The sequence below is a fragment of the Canis aureus genome, chromosome 32, assembly GCF_053574225.1.
Source record: "Canis aureus isolate CA01 chromosome 32, VMU_Caureus_v.1.0, whole genome shotgun sequence".
NCBI lineage: Eukaryota > Metazoa > Chordata > Mammalia > Carnivora > Canidae > Canis > Canis aureus.
Window position 1 is genome coordinate 40,220,118 of NC_135642.1, and position 20,602 is coordinate 40,240,719.

At 36.7% G+C, this 20,602-nt stretch overlaps 1 protein-coding gene across 10 annotated transcripts in view; it reads right to left on the minus strand.

Moving 5' to 3' along the window:
* Nucleotides 1-20,602, minus strand: part of MYO9A (myosin IXA) — a 263,829-nt gene that overhangs the window by 36,348 nt on the left and 206,879 nt on the right. For all 10 annotated transcript variants that reach the window (XM_077881727.1, XM_077881730.1, XM_077881731.1 and 7 more), the window contains 2 exons: nt 5,953-6,064; nt 3,449-3,510 (listed from right to left, as the gene is read on the minus strand). In XM_077881727.1, coding sequence (XP_077737853.1) covers nt 3,449-3,510; nt 5,953-6,064 — 174 coding nt within the window. The remainder of the gene's footprint in view (nt 1-3,448; nt 3,511-5,952; nt 6,065-20,602) is intronic.

The following is a 20,602-nucleotide window of genomic DNA, read 5'->3' on the forward strand; positions in this document are numbered from 1 at the left end:
TAAAGATTTTATTTGACAGAGAGAGAGAGAAAGAGAGAGAGAGAATGAGAGGAGAAAGCACATAAGCAAGGGAAGTAGCAGGCAGAACAAAAGGGAGAAACAGGCTTCCTGCAGAGCAGGGAGCCCAATGCGGAGTTTGATCCCAGGACCCTGGGATCATGACTTGGGTTGAATATAGACACTTAACTGACTGAGCTACCGAGGTACCCATCACTGACTGCCTTTAATATTATCTCTTTATCAATATTTTTGGCCATTTTAGTTACTGTCTTCATGTGGACCTCCTAAGGTTGATTTTGTTGGGGCATCTCTGTGCTTCCTGGATCTGGATTTGTTTCCCTCTCCATATTAGGGAAGTTTTCAGCTGTTATTTCTTCAAATAAATTTTCTGCCCCTTTTCTGGCTCTTCTCCTTATGGGGTCCCTATTGTGTGAATGCTATTATACTTGATGGTGTTCCTGAGTTCCCTTAGTCTATTTGCATTCATTATTATTATTATTATTTTTCTCTCCCCTGTTCAGTTTGATTACTTTCCATGACTGTCCTCCAGGATGCTGATCTGTTCTGTTTCCTCGAATCTACCATTTATTCTATCTAATGTATTTTTAATTTCAGCTATTATGTTCTTAATCTCTGATTGGTTATTTTTCACATTTTCATTTGAGGATCTCAGTGAGGTCTTCCCCTCTTATCTTAAATCCAGTGAGTATTTTTATGACTATTACTTCAAATTCTCTATCAGGCATATTACTTATCTCTGTTCTCTTGCTGTGATCTTGTCCTATTCTTTCATTTGGGACATATTCCTCTGTCTCCTAATTTTGCCTAACTCTCTGTGTCTGCTCCTATGTGTTAGGAAAGTCAGCTACATCTCCTGCTCTTGAAAGTGGTAGCTTTATAAAACAGAGGTCCTATAATGGCTTAGAGTTCAATGTCTCCTGTTCACCAGAACCTGGTGCTTCAGGGGTATCTCCTATGTGTTTTGCATGCACCCTGGTAACGTGATTGAGCCATGTTTGCCTTCAGTCCAGTTATCTACAATAGCTTTCTCTGCCTGTTGAGGGCAGGTTTTGGTCCCTATATTGTTCGTGGGCCAGTCTGGGGCCACCATGGACTTGAATTGAATCAGACCAGGGGCTTGCCAGAGATGCAGTAGCACTAAACTATAGGGTGCTTTCCCTGTGTTGTCCCCTGAGAAGCTTTTGTTTGTGGGCAGGGCCTGCAATTGTACTGGTGTGCATGGTTATATTTCACTCTCTCTGGAGCAGGAATCACTTTGGAGTGGTGCTGGTTCCTGTCATGGCCACTTGCATACTGTCAGGCTCATGATACAACTTTTGATGGGCTCTGGCCAACGGTGTATTGGAGGGGGGCATTTCCACAGGAGAACATGGAGGCAGGTACACTGTTAGTAAGCTAGGTGGAAAGAGTTCTTGCAGCACTAGCTCTCGTAGGTGCCCATGTTTCTAGGCTTGGGGACAGGGAAGGAAATGGCACTCAGCAACTCTTCTGTTCTTGGAGAAGTTGCCCAAAGAGCCCTGCCTCTCCAGCACATGCTCTGAGATTAGAAAATCTCCTTCCTATATTCCCTGGGCATTTTTCAAACTACTGCTTCTATGCTGTATCTCAGCAGGGCCGTTTGTTATTCTGTCTCTTTAAATGTGAGGGCTCCACCTTCCCAGTTCCCCCAGAGCCAAGTCACTGTTTTCTAAATTTCCAGGGTTAAGCCCCCACTGACTGTCAGGTCCCTCTGGTTTTCAAAGCCAAATGCTATGAGGATTGATTTTTCCCATGTGAGTACCCCAAGTCTGGTGCCTTTATTTTTTAGAATCTCCATTTGCCCCTGTTTTAAATGTGTATTTTCATTTTCTGATAAAAAAGAATTTTTCTTTTTACCTATTATTTCAACATATTAAAGAATTTTAAGTACACATCTGGTAATTCAGTAACTGAGCCATCCATGAATCTATTGTCTACTTGTTTTTTTTCTCAGTCTCATATCTAGTATTATTTAAAATATCTAATATTATATATGAACAAATTAATAAGTGATGTAATCTCTCTTTAAAGAGGGTACATCCTCCGAAGGGTAGCCAAATTAAGGAATGAACCATCTTAATCTAATCATGGACTGCCTCAGAGCTAGTTTTCAGGTTTTATAAAGCCCAGCCTATCAGTGATTTACTCCCTTTCCTAGAGTACAGCTCTTCAGAGGTCTCATTTAGAGTGTAGGGTATTCACTAGAGTCTCTCTTTGAAGGTATATCATTACAACTCCAGTTTTTCTTTCCTTAGCAATGTGAAACTACAGAAAAATCTTTTTTTTTATCCAGCTTCTTAGCCTTTTATCCTATGTAGCTTAAGAATTCAGAAAATGCCTTGAAGGAAAAAAACCTCTGAATTTCAGGGTTAAGTCTGGATCATGGTCCCTCAGGTCCTGGCAATCCCAAACTCCACATTTTATCTCCATAGTCCTATGAAATTCCTAAAAGTTTTGCTGACTTCCATAACTCTTGAATGTGGCCCTCTACACTGAACCTTGTTTTCTTGTGCTACAGCAAAAATTGACAAATTCCCACTAGGAGAAAAACCTCTCACAGACAGATCCATCACTCTGCAATTATCTTCTCTCTAGGAGCAACATCCCAAAAGTCCAATCTGATTGGGCAGCTCTCTGATGTGCCAGCAACAATTTTTTCAGATATTCTCAGCATGGATTAGTCTGCCACAAGCTATTCCATCTTAGCTGGAAGCAAATGTCCCACATTCATTGTATTTTAAGCCTTGAATAAAATTTCACTTTGTACCTTGCCATGATTTGTCAACTAATTTGGAACAGATGCAAATTCTGTACATGGGCTGTAAATAATACACACATACATTTATATTACAGTTCAGATTTGCATAGTATTGTCACAACCATCAATATATGACTAATAAATTTTTTTAAATGACTATATATCAATGAAAGCCTGAAATCTTTAAAAAAAAATCAGTGTTTCCTTGAAGATAAAGTATCATAATACATATCCAAGTAGAAATATACAAAAACACCAATGGGCTGCTGGTGGATTTTGTTGTTGATGTTAAAATCTTTAGTTATAGCCAACTACTTTCAAGACAATTCTGAGGAAGACTTATGAGTATTTAATGAAGTAGGCAATCTTTAAAAGCAGTGTTTTAACAAACTATTAGCAGTGAAATCAGTTTAGTAGCTCTTCCAAGTAGTAAAGGTACATATAGTTCCAGGAAAATCCACCCAATTATACAAATATATCTTTCTATATATGTATGCTGGATCACGACACAAAATATATTTCTGTCATTTGTGGTCAAAAAGTTTGAAAACCACTGTTCTATAAAACCATCAAAGAGGACTTGATTTCTTTCACAAGGCAGAGAAGATCAATATATCTGTTATTTATTATTCATAGGTGATAATTTCTTACCTTTTTAGAGCACTTGGCTGTGGTTTTTAGACAGCATTTCTTATGGCAAGCATATTTGCATACTGAAAAACAGGGTAAGAATGCAGCATTTTTAGAAATCTGTACATCAATGACAAGAACTTTAAAATTTTACTTTATTATAAAAACTTTATTTGGATTAATTTTTTTCTTTAAACATGATACTGCTATAATATCATATACATACTTGGCATGTTGTTAGAATAAAAAAAGGGTTTTAACATATTCTATTTAAAAAAATGAAGTTGAAAAATATGCCTAAAATTTCTAACTTCTGTCTCTGAAAAAGCTTTCGTATGCTCCCACCATATTCCTACAGAATATTTTCTTTCTGGCTTGATTCACAAATTAGTCTTTATGCTCTCCTAATATACTTGCTCCACAATCTGCTCAAATGCCAGAAATACCTATTAAGACTCATTCCAATGGATAAGAAAAGCATCACTGCCAAAGACACTTACTGAAATAAAAACAAGGTACATAGCACATTAAGATAGTAGAGAGGCCTTATAATCTTAGAAAGTTCAGAATAGAGCTCTGAGGAACCAGAACATAAACAGTATCAGTTGTGACTGGGAAGACAAGATAAAGTAAATGTTCAGAAGAGAAATTATTCCTTGAGCAGGAGAGAACAAGGTGGCTAGGCAGTTGACAAGTGGGAAGAAGTAGTGAGAGGAGAATATTGAAATATATTTGACCTATGTCATTTTGCTACACCAGCTCTGGCTCCTGGATATAAACACCTAAATATCCTTGAACTTCTAAAGTACAATGTGGGGTTTTCAAGGCTGAGAGGGAGGCCATATAATTCTACTGATGAAATCACCAGTATAATCATAGTTAGTTAATTCTATTAAGAAACTAAACCAAGCCCACACAAGTCATAAAAAAGCAGATTTCTTACATTTTCAGGTTTTTTTAAAGATTTTATTTATTTATTCATGAAAGACCCTAAGAGAGAGGCAGATACATAGGTAGAGGGAAAAGCAGGGTCCCTGTAGGAAGCCCAATGTGGGACTCAATCCTAGGACCCCGAGATCACACCCTGGGCCAAAGGCAGACGCCCAACTGCTGGGCCACCTAGGTGTCCCACATTTTCAGTTTCAAAACAAAATTGAACCAAACTTACAGGCTTCAGACTAACATTAAACTGTCAAGTTAATAGCAAACTACTTCCCATTTTTCTCTCACTGTTTTTTTTAGACTATTGATAATAAAAAAAGAAACCACTAGTGAATGTCAGAACAAGTGAACATTTCAAGCAATAATGGTGATTTCACTGAGGCAAACATGAGTTTCATTCTTGTCCTACTGCACCAAGCCCTTCCTAACATTTCATTCATTCAATTCTGGTCCACTAGTAAGCAAAACCTCACAGAATTACTGAAAGCACCACAGTAGGTGTATGGCATGACAAAAGCATAAGCTAAAGGTCCTCTGTAAGCCAGAACTAAGGTGACCTATAAAAAGTTTCAACTCACATTCTAGGACTTATACATTCTGATGAAAAGATTATAGTAGAAAAAAGCATCTTTTTGGTTATAATCTAATAATTTTTTCATTACTCATCCAACTATCTACCCAGTAAAAACTTACCAAAACTTATAATACCTGCACTGCTAGACACTAGTGATACAGAAGAAACAATTAAGTTTCTGACCTTACAGAGCATACATTCTAGTGGACAGACTGACAAACAAAACAAACAAATACTTAATATAATTTTGGGTAGTGATAAGCGCTATGACAATTATTAAACCGAGTAAGGGGGACAAAGTGGCATTTTCAACAGAAGAGTAAGGAAAGAGTTCTCTAAGAGGTAACCTTTGAGTCGAGACATAGATTAATTGAAATAGTCAAACTAACATCTGGGAGAAGAGCATTTCAGATAAGGTAAGCCACAAGTACAATGAGCAAACAATATCTAAAATACCTGGTTTGGGTATACAAAGAGTATGGTAAGAGGTGGCTGAAGAATCAGGAAGTATAAATTACTCCTTTATGTTAAAAGAAGATATAAGTAAACTTAGAAAACAGAAATATCAAGTGGTTAAAAAAACTCCTCAAAACTTATACTGGGTAATAAACACAGTAACAGTATGATGACAGGGTAGAGGTCTTCCCTCAGAGCAGCTCTTTCTCTGGCTTCAGAGAAACTCAAATTGAGTTCTCAGGTTATTAGATGTGGATAAAAAAACTCTAGAAGAGTGGCTTGGCTTTGAGTTCAGAGAGAGGGGCCTGGACCCTTCTTAGTCACAAGCTTAAAATGGGATCCCTGAAAACCTGAGGAAGTCAGTTCAGGTCTCTGGACTTTATTTTCCGCTTCAAAGAATGGATGTATGGGCATCTAACTAAGTACATGGGTTCTGCCAGATGTGACAAGATTTTAGAGTAAACAGGAGGTTCATGGTGAAATGTCTGGAATTAATGGGATAAAGCTGGATGAAATCCTTTAAAAGAAAAAAAAAAACATCATTCATACTTACATTTGCAAACAGATGCTCGGTCCATTATCCATATCAAAGAAGAGCAGTACTCACAGTATGTAGGGATGCTATACTGGGTGGCCTTAAAGATGTGACCATTGTGTTCTTCCACCTGAATGAAAAAAATTATAGCTATTTATGTTAAAGCCAACATAGTAAATGCTGCCCTAACATGGTCAGCCAATAGGAAATCCTTCAATCCCTTGCTAAGTATTCAATGGACACTTATTCCAGGAATAAACACGATCTTCTGAGAAAACGAATAAAAGCAATACATATGGGTCCTTGTTTTCAAAAACCTAACAATCTGGTAGAGAAACAAGACCAACTTGTATGAATATTAGAAAGCAATGCTACAAACATATGAGAGCGGTCTTATGTGACTCTGAATTTAGCATGTAAAATAATAAAAGCAATGGTTCTCAAATTTTATTTCAGCCTCAAGAACCTTTTACATTTTTGAAAATTATTAATGACTTCAAAGAACTTGTTTATGAGTCATACCTATTGATATATATTAGAAACTAAAACTGAAATAAATTTCAAGTATTTATCCAATTCACTTGACATTAACATTAAACATATTACAATGTAACATGAGTACATTTTCATGAAAAAACAACTATATAGGTTAAATCAAAGTGGTAACAAAAGGATGGGTATTTTACATTTTTGTAAATCTCTTTTATGTCTGGATTAATAAAAGAAATTCTCATATCCATTTCTACATTCAGTATGTTGACACCATGCAGTTTAGTTTGAAATACATGAAGAAAATCTGCCTTCATACAGATATGAAATTGGAAAATGGACAAGTAATTTAAAAGTCCTTTCAGAAAATAATACAACATCAAAACTCTACAAATGGTAACTTAAAGGTTAACTGAAATATGGAATCTAAAATCACACCAATGAACTCTGCATCAAATCCATTGTTCTGGGCTTCATTAAAATGTGCAGTAGCATTAAAAAGATAAAGATAAGCCACAGACTCCAGAGAAAATCTTTGCAAACTTTTTATCTTCTATCTAGACTTCTATCTGGAATATATGAAGAACTGTTACAACTCAATAATGAGATGATAACTTGATTTAAAAATGGACAAATTGGGGGGCCTGGGTGGCTCAGTAGGTTAAGCGGCTGCCTTAAGCTCAGGTCATGATTTCAGAGTCCTGGGATGGAGCCCCACATCATAGGGCTCCCTACTCAGCCAAGAGTCTGTTTCTCCCTCTGCCCCTCCCCTGCTCATGGTCTCTCTCTCTCTTTCTCAAATCTTTTTTTAAAAATTGACAAAACAGTTAAGTTTATTAAAAAAAACTACAATTGGCCAATAGACACATGAAAAGATGCTCAAAATTATTAATCATCTGGGAAACGCATGATGAGATACTACTGCATACCCACTAGAATGGTTATAATTAAAAAGATAACAATATCTGTTGGTTAAGGATGCGGAGAGACCAGAACTCTCAGATATTGCAGGTGGAATTGTAAAATGGTGCACTTATTTGGAAAACAGGTAGTTTCTGAAAATGTTAAATACAGAGTTACCATATGGCTCAGAAATTCCATTTTTAGGTTTATAATTAGGAGAACTAACTGAAATCTATGTCTACAGAAAACCTGTATGAGAATGTTCATAGCAGCATTATTCATTATGTCAAAAAAGTAGAAAAGATCCAAATAACCCATCAAATAATAAAAGGATAGATTGACTGTGGTATAGCCATACAATGGGATAGTATTTCAGTACTATAAAAGACCAAACTACTGATATACACAACATCGATAAACCTCAAAAAACCATTATGTTGAGAAGCCATATGCAAAAACTATACATCGTATGATTCCATTTATAGGATTCCATTCTACAGTAAAACTACAGAAACAGATAATACATTAGCAGTTGTCTACAGCTGGGGATGGTAAAGGGCAATGACTGCAAATAGGCAACAAAAAAATCCTTTATAGTGATGAAATGTTCTAAAATTAGAATGATGGTTATGACTGTATAAATTTACTAAAAATCATTGAATTATACTCTCAGAAGAGATAAATTACACTAGAAGTACACTTGTCTCAAGCTTTTTGAAAAATTTTTTTAGTCTATCCTATACTTCAAATGGACATTTCACCTATATATGATTTTACAGTGTTATGCATTGGTTACCTAAAAAATACTGGTGCAATGAGTTATGCACCTCTTGTAAATGTTGACACATTTCATTATACACTCTCAAAAGGTCACATTCCTTCATATTACCACCAATCTCATGAGAAAATTCTTTACAGGAAATTTGTCACACTCTCAATGGCAGATACAAGTTTTCCACAATTCTAATCTTTGCTTGAAACCTCAAATACCACTGTTAACTAATATTGTTGTGTGTTTTCCTTGAAGTGACAGAGTCACTTAGTTCATCTTCAGAAAACAGTTGCCAAGTACCAAAGTCTGAATGAATATAGCCTTTCAATAAAGTAAAAGTAAAAAGTGTTTCTATTAACTATGAAAAAAGATGCCAGAAACACATATTGATATAAAAACTTGTACACAAATGTTCATAGTAGCATTACTCCTAATACTCAAAAAGTGGAAAAATCCCGAAGTCAATAAACTAATCAATGGATAAATAAAATGAAGTGTATCTATACAATGGAATATTACTTGGTTATAAAAAGGAATGAAGAATTACCATACATGCTACAACATGAATGAATCTTCAGAACAGTATGCTAAGGGAAAGAAGACAGACAGAAAAGGCCAATATTTTATGATTATTTTTTACCAATATGAAATGTCCATAAAAGGCAAATCCATTGAGACAAAAAGTGATTGGTGGTTTTCAGGACTGGAGGAGAGGGGCACCTGGGTGGCTCAGTTGCTTAAGCATCTGTCTTTGGCTCAGGTCATGATCCCAGGATCCTAGGATCGAGCCCCACTCCCTCTTCCCTCTCCCTCTGCCTGCCACTCCCCTGGCTTGTTTGTTCTCCTTCTCTTAAATAAATAAATACAATCTTAAAAAAAAAAAAAAAAAGGACTGGAGGAAAAGAGAATGGGAGTGACTGCTCAGTGAGTACAGACTTTGCTCTGCAGGTGATGAAAATATTCTGGAATTATGTAGTGGTGGTAGTTGCCTAATATAGTCAATATACTAAAATTCATCAAAGTATATACTTTAAATGGTTAAAATGGTGAAGGTCATATGAATTTTGTCACAGTTTAAAAAAATTTTTTTAAAGATTGATTGATTTATGATAGAGAGAGAGAGAGTGAGAGAGAGAGAGAGAGGCAGAGACACAGGAGGAGGGAGAAGCAGGCTCCATGCTGGGAGCCCGACGTGAGACTCAGTCCTGGGAGGGACTCCAGGATTGCGCCCTGGGCCAAAGGCAGGAGCTAAACTGCTGAGCCACCCAGGGATCCCCTGTCACAGTTTTTTCAAAGGCTAAATCAGTTTACAGTTCAATTGTGCAAGTGATTTTTTTTGGAGACAAAAACCATATGCAGCTACTAGAGCATATTTCCCATTCTCATTTGGAGAAGCTGCCTTGTTTTGTGCTAAGCTGTCAGTAGTTCACTTATGATTCCTCTTGTTCAACTTAGTGAAAAAAAGGAAAATAACATTATTATTATGAAAATAGCTTTAATTTTGCAAAATCTCTGAAATTATCTCAGAAACTCCTGCATATTACTTTGAAAACTATTAAAGAGTTTATATAAGTATAGAAAAAGCATAGAAGAATATACACCATACTGTTAACTATAGTGATGATCTCTGCTGAGATAAAATACCCAGTAATAAATACAGCATTAAATAATTTTAAAAACTATATATGGAAACCTTTAAAACGTTCTTAATGGACACAAAAATAGACTTGCACAGATGAAAAGATATAAAATCATAAAGATGTCAGTTCTCTGTATGTTAATTTATAAATATAAGGTAATCTCTTTTTTTTTTCAAAGATTTTATTTATTTAAACTGCTGAGCCAACCAGGCTGCCCAATATAAAGTAATCTAAGTAAAAGTACTCCAAGATTTCTTCCCCTCAAGTCAGATGACAGAATTCAAAGTCAATATGGAAAAGTAAATAAAAATAGTTAGAAAAGATCTGAAAAAGAAAATTAGGGGGGCACCTGGGTGACTCAGTCAGTTAAGCATCTACCTTTGGCTCAAGTCATGGTCTTGGGGTCCTGGGATGGAGTCCTGCATGAGACTCCATGCTCAGAGAGAAGTCTGCTTCTCCCTCCCCCTCTGCCCTTTCCCCTAGTTTGTGTGTCCTCTCTTTCCCCTCTCAAATAAATAAGTAAAATCTTAAAAAAAGAAAAAGAAAATTAGGGAGAACTCACTAAAAGCTCACTAGTTCAAGTAGTGTGGAACTTGGCTAAAGAATATTCAGATCAATTAGTGGAACAGGATAAAAAGATCCAAGATAAAGGGGAAATTAGCGTGCAAAACGGTTGACATCTCAAAGTAGACAGGTACAGCCAGACTTTTAAATAAATGATGATGGGTTTGGTAAGAGGTAAAATTAGATTTGTAATTCATACAATATACCAGGATAACTCCACGAAGATCAGAATTTAAATGTAAAAAATGTGACCATTAAAGTATTAGAAGAAAGTAACTGAAAATATCTTTATAACCTTTAGGTGGGGGGAAAGTCTGTGACTCAAAATTCAGAAGGCATGAAAGAAAAGAACTGGTCAAATTTCATAAAAGTAAAAATTTTCTACATGGCAAGTAATATTAAAAGGCAGTATTGAGAGATAACTGACAAACTGGGGAAACATATTTACAACTCACATCACAGACAAAAAGTAATTTCCCTCATATAGGAAGTTCCTAGAAATTGAGAAAGAAGACCAAACTCCAATAGAAAAGCAGGCAGTGAACATAAATATACATGCTACAGGAAAAAAAAATGTAAATGGTACTGAAGCATAAGTGATACTCAAGCTCACTGATAAAAGAATAGCAAACTAAAATTACAGGGAGATAAAATACTCCTTATATACCAGACTGGCAAAATCTAAAAATTTAACAACTCTATTTCATAGCTGAAACTGAGAAATGCGATTACTCCTTCAGGTAATATAGGCAGGACCCTATATTATGGAATTCCAATCCTAGGAATCCCTGTCCATTCTCTCTCACATACACATGGTTATTCATTGTGCCATTATTATATATTTGTAACAGAAGAAAAAGAAATAACCCAATGGTCCAGAAAGGAATATCAGACAGATTTCTATGAACAACTACTATATTAGTTTTCTATTGCTGTTTTAACAAATTACCATAAACTTAGCAGTTTAAAACAATTGAACAATTGTACCCATTCATAACCTCCCAGGGTTTTATAGGCTAGAAGTCAGATACAAGTCTCACCGAGCCAAAATGCCTTTCAGGAAGCTCTGAAGAATAATCTATTTCCAATCTCATTCATACTGTTGACACATTTCAATTCCATGCAGTTTTAGGATGGAAATCCTGTTCCCGTACTAGCCAGCTAACTCAGCTTCTATGGTTATTGGATGCCCTTTCTCCATCTTCAAAGCTACCAACAGCAGACTCCATCCTTCTCATGCTTCTTTCTCTGACTTCTACCCATCTTCTGCATCTTTCTTCAACTACATCTCTCTGACTCTTCTGACTTCCTCTTCTGATTATATCGGGCTCATCTGCACAACCCAGGATAAACTTTTTTATGTTAAAAACAGTGAGGTGGGAAGCCTACGTGGCTCAGGGGTTAAGTGTCTGCTTTCGGCCCAGGGCATGATCCTGGAGTCCCAGGATGAGTCCCACATAGGGCTCCCTGCATGGAGCCTACTTCTCCCTCTGCCTGTGTCTCTGCCTCTCTCTCTGTGTCTCGCATGAATAAATAAAATCCTTAAAAAAATAAATAAAAATAGTGAGATGATTTGGCAACCTTATTCCAACTGTAGTGCCTAGTTTGGAGTTTGATCGAATAACCAGGGGACAAGAACTTAAGCACTTCTTTAGCCTTCTGTCTACCAGAGACACAGAGTGATTTCCTAAATATATTATTCAATGATAAAAGCAAGACACAAAAGAACATTATGATATTATTATATAATATGCTACATTTTGTGTGAGAAAGGATAGAAAATAAGCATGTGTCTTATTTCTTATATTGAATAAAGAAACATTGGGAAGATAAAGAGGTAACTAAAAGGACAATGGACGAAGAGGGGAAAGGGGCAGTTAGACTTCCCAGTATACACACTTTTAAAAGATGTTTTAACAATATAAATTTATTATCTATTAGAAAAAGAAATACTCTTCAAAAAGAAATTACATCAGTATAGATTCACAGATTCTTATTTTATTCAATGGATTATTATCATCTTTTCCTGTCATTTATTTCAATGTCAAACTGTCACAAATTTGTTCAGTGGGAGCCCCTTCAGGCTATAAATTAGAAGGAAAAACTCACCTTCTTGGCAAAAATTCAACTAATGAATATAGAACATTCATCTATAATGAATATAGAACAAATGGAATTTAAATAAACACCATTTGGCAACCATCATAGTAATAACTCATTTTGTCAATAATCATCAAGGATATTAAAACTAGTGGGTAAGAGTTTGAAGGAATATGAGGATATTTACACAGTCTCAAGTATCTTCCCACAAGATACTCATCAATTACAAAGAAAAATAATAGTAAATCTGCTGGTTTTTTTCTTTTTTGAAATACCCTTACTGACATCAAATGTAATGCAACAGATAGATATGATATCTCCTGATATCAAACACTGAAAAATCACAGCATCTCTTCCATGGTATGCCATGCCCAAAGTGCATAGCCTGGATTTAATCATGAAGAAATATAAGACAAACTCAAACTGAGGAACCATTTTAAAAAATAACTGGCATACGTTGTTCAACAATGTCAATGCAATGAAACCTAAGACTGAGGAATTGTTCCAGATTAAAAAAGCCTAAAAAGGCATGACAACTGAATACAACAAAGACCCTTTGCTATAAAGAGAAAACACTGGGACAACTGGTAAAATGTGAATAAATCTAGGTGAAGAAACACAGTGTTTTTTTATTTCTCCTGCAAATTTTCTGTAACTCTACAATTATGTCAAAATGAAAAGGGGGCAGGGTAGAGGAGAAGGATGGGAAGGGCATAGAGAAGAGAGGGGAAGGAAAATGGAAAAAAACGAAAATGAAATAAGAAGAGGGATCCCTGGGTGGCGCAGCGGTTTGGCGCCTGCCTCTGGCCCAGGGCGCGATCCTGGAGACCCGGGATCGAATCCCACGTTGGGCTCCCAGTGCATGGAGCCTGCTTCTCCCTCTGCCTGTGTCTCTGCCTCTCTCTCTCTCTCTCTCTCTCTCTGTGTGACTATCATAAATAAATAAAAATTTAAAAAAAAAATGAAATAAGAAGAACTGGTCAGATCAGTGAGAAGATTATGATGGCTAGATCAAGTAAAGAATAGTGAGAAATAAGGCTGGACAAGAGTACAGGGGAGACCCTGCAGCCCTTTGAAATCACTCATGCATTCACTCATCCAATTAAATATTTATAGATGCTTACCATGTGTCAGGAACTGGAATAATGTTGCTAGGCACATGATTGTCTAAAATGTACATATTCCAGCCTCTTTTGCATCTGTGAACAGCCCCATGAGTGGTTCTGAACAATGAAATGTAATTGTAAGTTGTGTGTGCCACTTGTAGTTCATGCCTAGAGTTATGGGATCTGTCGCCTTTTCCCTACCCCTGTTGGCTGAGATACAGACCAAGACACTGAGACCTGAAGCAGTGACTTTGAAAACAGGTATTGACAGCAGATGGTAAAAGTTCCACAGCGTACAATGGAAGCAGAAAGAAAAAAGTAGCTGTTTCTATAGATGAAAAGGTATCATGGAGGCAGGAGGAGGTAATGATTGAATTGAATACACAAAATGAGCAGGGGCATAAAAAGGAATAGTATGCTTAAGGAAAAATAAGTACTTCTATTTAAACTGGGAAATACACAAAAATAGCCTTCAAAAATTGCAAAATAAATAACCAGCATTAGAAATTATGCAAGAAATTGTTCTGTGATCATTCAAAATCCAACTGATAAAACTTAGGGAAGTACAACTGAATTATAGCTTAATTCAGAAACCATGTGTATATTAGTAACTACATTTATTCTAGCTCAAGAAGTGATGTTAATAGGATAAAGTTAATCTGCATGAAGTCTATAAAAGGATAACTTGGCTAGAATTGAGCTCTATGTTTGTCTAACATTGTCTAGAGGCAAATGACAGCCAGTTCACAAGAATGAATCTCTGATTTCTTTTGACATTATTATGTACCAACATAAATCAGAGAAAAAAGTTGAAAGAGAACAAGATTTTATTTTATTTTATTTATTTTTTTTTAAATTTTTATTTATTTATGATAGTCACAGAGAGAGAGAGAGAGAGAGAGAGGCAGAGACATAGGCAGAGGGAGAAGCAGGCTCCATGCACCGGGAGCCTGATGTGGGATTCGATCCCGGGTCTCCAGGATCACACCCTGGGCCAACGGCAGGTGCCAAACCGCTGCGCCACCCAGGGATCCCTTTATTTTATTATTTTTTTAATTTTTTATTGGTGTTCAATTTACTAACATACAGAATAGAAAGAGAACAAGATTTTAAAAGTGACTATTTCTGTCAATGACTGCATTTTATTCCTTATTATTTTCTCTATATTTCCAATGTTTCTTAATAAATACGTATTGATTGAAAAATGCAAATGTAGGAGGACTCAGCTCATCCCGTCCCACGTTTACAAGTAGGTATCACCTGTATCCAAGTCAATAAACCAGAGAGTGAGTTAACTGAAGACAGGCAGAAGAAACTCCACAACTAAATACAGAGAAGAAGCTCATCTGAAAGGTTAGGAAAATCAGAAAAGTAGAGGAAGACTTCCCATAGGAGGGAAGGAGCTACATGTGCAGAGAAGGCAAAGAAACGGATCCTTGACCCAGGTAGCTCACACGAGGAAGAATAATACCCTTAAGGTTTGGCTTTAAAACTCAAAGGAACTGGGTGGCTCAATTGGTTAAGTGCCTGCCTTCAGCTCAGGTCATGATCTCGAGGTTCTGGAATCGAGCCCTGCAGATGCTCAGTGGAAGGGCCTTCCTGCTCAGTGGAAGGGCCTGCTTTTCCCTCTCCCTCTGCCTGCAACTCTCCCTGCTTGTGCTCTGTCAAATAAATAAATAAAATCTTTAAAACAAAAACAAAAGAGCTGAATTCAGTGAGTTTGGAAAACCAATGGGACTTGGAATCTAGAGCTTTAAAAGTCAGCTGACGCAGCACTGGATGAGTTGGGAGGGCAAGTGACAGATGGGTTGTTGCTCTTAGACAACCAGTGTGGAGAGGCAACATAAAAATGGCAGTTTACACAGTGCTGGGGGCAAAGAGGAGACCAATATATTAACGCTGATTTTGGAGCCTGTTGGGGGACTTCTTTGAAAACCATTTTTCTCCCCTGCACCCCACCCCCAGCAAAAACACAGAGCCACCTGGGGGAGATGGGGCTGCATAGACACTTAAAGCCTTGGCCCAGGATCAAGGAAAAAAAAAATTTAAGATTTTTTATTTATTTACTTGAGAGAGAGACAGCATAAGTAGGGGAAGGGGCAGAGGGAGAGGAGTAAGCAAACTCTCCACTGAGCAGGGAACCTGATGCAGGGCTCAATTCCAGGACCCTGGGATCATGACCTGAGCTGAAGGCAGACGCTTAGCCCACTGAGCCACCTATGCAACCCTTAAGGAAAATTCTGTTAAAGCTGCATTTATCCTGCCCAGTCACTGGGTACACTGCTGCTGCCATTCACAACAAGCAGCAGTACCTAGCCACACACTCCTAGCCACTGTGATGCACCAGGCTCAGTGAAACCCAGCCATTATTGCACTGCCACACCCAGCCTCATGCTCCCAGCCATTGCAGCACTTTACGGATCCATCACAAAACTAGTGGCCCAATGCTAATTTTGCTAACAATATGCCCTATTCCCAAGTTCCCTGGTGGACACATCCTGTCAGAGCTGGCCTGTCTGAGTCCCACTAACACTACAGAGAGTAAGCATAGCCCACAACAGGCAGAGAGTCTGCAGATCATGGCAATGAAAGGAAAAGTGACTTACACACAACAGGAAGGTGTAAGACACACACAGGATACTCTCTAGAAGTGATAGGCTCTCGTAAAGAGGGGACACTGTACCAGCAGGGCACTCTGATACCTCCTCTTCAATACTTTCAAGAGCAGAAAACATAAGTGACATTCTTGACATAAAAAATTGGACACAGAGAGGCAGACAAAATGAGGAGACAGAGAAATTTATCCCAAATGAAAGAAAAGGACAAGGCCATGGCCAGAGATCTAAGCAAAACAGATATAAGTAACACATCTGATAGAGAAATTAAAACAATGACCACAAGGATACTCATTAGACTTGAGAAAAGAGTGGAAGACATCAATGAGGCCCTTACCACAAAGATAAGGAATAACATATCAGAAGTAAAGGGTTCATTAAATGAAATGAGAAATATACCTGATGGAATGAACAGCAGACTGGAAGAAGCAGAGGACCAAATTAATGCCCTAGAAGACAGAGTAATGTAAAGTAACCAAGCTAAACAAAAGAGAGAAAAAAGAATGCAAAACAAGAATAAACTTATTCTAGGAAAATGAGTGACTCCATAAAACATAGTAACATTCATATTATAGGAGTCCCAGAAGAATATGAGAGAGAAAAGAGGGCAAAAATTTAGGCAAAGAAATAACAGCTGAAAATTGTACTACTCTGGGGAAGGAAACAGATATCAAGATCCAGAGGAAGTACATAGAACTCCCATCAAAATCAACAAAAGCAGACTCACACCAAACCATATTGTTATTAAATATACAAAATACAGTGATAAATAAAAATCTTAAAAGCATCAAGACAAAAGAAGTCAGTAACTTACAAGGGAAAATCCATAAGTATAGCTAGCAGAAGATTTTCTTAACAGGAATTTTGCAAGCCAGAAGGGAGTGGCATGATATATCCAAAGTACTGCATGGGAAAGATCTTCAGCCAAGAATACTCCACCCAGCAAGGCTTATCATTCAGAATAGAAGGAGAGATAAAGAGTTTCCCAGACAAACAAAAACTGAAGGAGTTTGTGACCATTAAACCAGCCCTACCAGAAATATTAAAGGGGACACTTTGAGTGGAAAGGAGAGACCAAAAGTGACAGCATAATGCTAAGAAACACGAAAGCAGTAAAAATGAATATTTCTGTAAAAAATCAGTCAAGAAACTAACCAAAAAAGAACACAAAATACTTAAAACATGAGGGTGAAGAGGAGAAAAAAAGAGGGTGAAACTTAAATGACCATCTACTTAATATGGACTGCTATATGCAAAACAAAAGATGTTACATACAAACCTAATACTATTTATCAAAAGCAACTAATAAACATGCAAAGAATAAAGAGAAAGAAATCCAAATAAATCACTAAAGAAAATCAGCAAACCATGAAAGAGAGAAAGACAAGAAAGGATCAGGGAAAATCTTCAAAAATAAGCACAAAACAAGTAATAAAATGGCAGTAAGTACATATCTATCAATAATTACTCTGTGAGTGGACTAAAAGCTCCAATCAAAAGACACAGGGTGTCAGAATGGATTAAAAAACAAGACCCATCTAAAACACTGTGTACAACAGACTCATTTTAGACCTAAGACACCTACAGATTGAAAGTGAGGAGATGGACCTAAAGCAGCAGAATACACATTCATATTGAGTGCACATGGAGCATTCTCCAGAAGAGATCACATACTGGGTCAGTCAGGCCTCAACCAGCAAAAAAGACAGAGATCATACCATACATATTTTCTGACCACAATGCTATGAAACTTGAAGTCAACCATAAGAAAAAATTTAGAAAGACCACAAATACATGGAGGTTAAAGAGCATCCTACTAAACAATGGAGTAACCAGGAAATTAAAGAAGAAGAAAAAAAAAAAAAAAAAAACATGGAAGCAAATGAAAATGAAAACACAACAGTCCACTACCTTTGGGACACAGCAAAGGTGGTCATAAGAGGAAAGTGGGTATTAAGTAATATAAGCCTTCCTCAAGAAGCAAGAAAAGTCTCAAATACAAAACCTAACCTAACACTTGAAGGAGCTGGAAAAAGAATAGCCAATAAAGCCTAAAATCAGGAGAAGGGAAATAATTAAGATTAGAGCAGAAATAAGTGATATAGAAATAAAAAAAAAACAATAGATCAACAAAAGTAGGAGCTAATTCTTTGAAAATATTAACAAAATTGATAAACCCCTAGACAGACTTATCAAAAAGAAAAAAGAAAGGACCCAAATAAATAAAATCATGAATGAAAGAGGAGAGATCACTACCCACAACACAGAAATATGAACAATTAGAAGAGAATGTTATGGGGGTGCCTGGGTGGCTAGGTTGGTTGAGCTAGATCTCAGCTCAGGTCTTGATCTCAAGGTTGTAAGTACGAGCTCCATGCTGGGCTCCACTTTAAAAAAAAAAAAAAGAAAAAGAAAGAAAAGAATATTATGAGCAATTAAATGTCAACAAATTGGACAATCTGTAATAAATGGACAAACTCCTAGAAACATATAAACTACCAAAACTGAAAAAGAAATAGAAAACCTGAACAGACCTGGTTTGTTCAAACCAGTTGAACAAAGAAATTGAATCAGTAATCAAAAATCTCCCAACAAACAAGAGTCCAGGGCCAGATGGCTTCCCATGGGAATTCTACCAAACACTTTTTTTTAAAGAATTAATACCTATATTTCTGAAGTTGTTTCAAAAAACTGAAATGGAAAGAAAATTTCCAAACTTATTCTATGAGGTCATCACTACCTTGATTCCAAACCCAGACAAAGACCCCACTAAAAAAGAACTACTGACCAATATCCTTGATGAACATGAATGCAAAAATTCTCAACCAGATACTAGCTAACTGAATCTAATAGTACATTAAAAGGATTATTCACCATGATCAAGTGGGATTTATTCCTGGGCTATAGGGGTGGTTCAATATCCACAAATCAGTCAACATTAATTTAAAAAAAGGATAAGAACCATATGATACTCTCGATACAGAAAAGCATTTGACAAAATACAGCATCCTTTCTTGATAAAAACCCTCAAGAAAATAGGGATAGAAGGAACATACCTCAACATCATAAAGACATCATATATATATATATGACCTACAGCTAATATTACCCTTAGTGGGGACAAACTGAGCTTTTCACCTAAGACCAGGAACACAACAAGGATGCCCACTCTCACCTCTGTTGTTCAACATAGCACTGGAAATCCTAGCCTCAGCACTCAGATAAAAACAACAACAAAAATAAAAGGCATTCAAATTGGCAAGGAAGAAGTCAAACTTTCACTATTCACAGAAGACATGATACTCCTTGAAGAAAACCCGAAGACTCCACCCCAAAAATTGCGAGAACTGATACATGAATTTAGCAAAGTCATAGGATATAAAATCAACATACAGATATGTTGCATTTCTATACACCAATAATGAAGCAACAGAAAGAGAAATCAAGGATTCAGTCTCATTTACAATTGCATCAAAAACCATAAGATACCTAGGAATAAACCTAACCAAAGAGATAAAAGACCTGTGCACTGAAAACTACTGAACACTTAGGAAAGAAACTGAAAACACAAAGAAATGGAAAAAAATTTCATGCTAATGGACTGGAAGAACAAATATTGTTATAATTTCTATGCTACTTAGAGCAACCTATAAGTTCAATGCAATCCTCATCAAAACACCATCAACTTTTTTCACAGAGCTAGAACAAATATCCTAAAATTTGTAATGGAACCAGAAAAGATCCTCAATAGCCAAAAGCCAATAGCCAAAATCCTGAAAAAGAAAAAGCAAAACCAGAGGCATCACAATTCTGGACTTCAGGTTATTTTACAGAACTGTAGTAATCAAAACAGTATATGGCACTGGCACAAAAACAGACACAGATATCAATAGAACAGAACAGAAAATTCAGGGGGAAAAGTCCACAAATATAAATTAATTTCCACAAAGGCAGGAAAGAATATCCAATAGGAAAAGGACAGTTTCTTCAACAAATAGTGTCGGGAAAACTGGACAGCTACATGAAAAAGAAAGAAATGGAATCACTTTCTTACACCATACATAAAAACAAATTCAAAATGGATTAAAAAACCTAAGTATCAGACCTGACACCATTAAAAAACACACAAGAGAGCAGCCCGGGTGGCTCAGTGGTTTAGCACCACCTTCAGCGCAGGGCCTGATCCTGGAGACCCAGGATCCAGTCCCACGTCAGGCTCACTGCATAGAGCCTGCTTCTCCCTCTGCCTGTATCTCTGCCTCTCTCATGAATAAATAAAATATTTTTTAAAAAAATAAATAAATAAAATAAAAAATACACAAGAGAGCAAAGGCAGTAATTTCTCTGACATCAGCTTTAGAAACATTTTTCTAGATATGTCTCCTGAAGTAAGGGAAACAAATGCAAAAATATTGGGACTACATCAAAATGAAAAGCTTCTGCACGGTAAGGGAAACAATGAACCAAACTAAAAGGCAA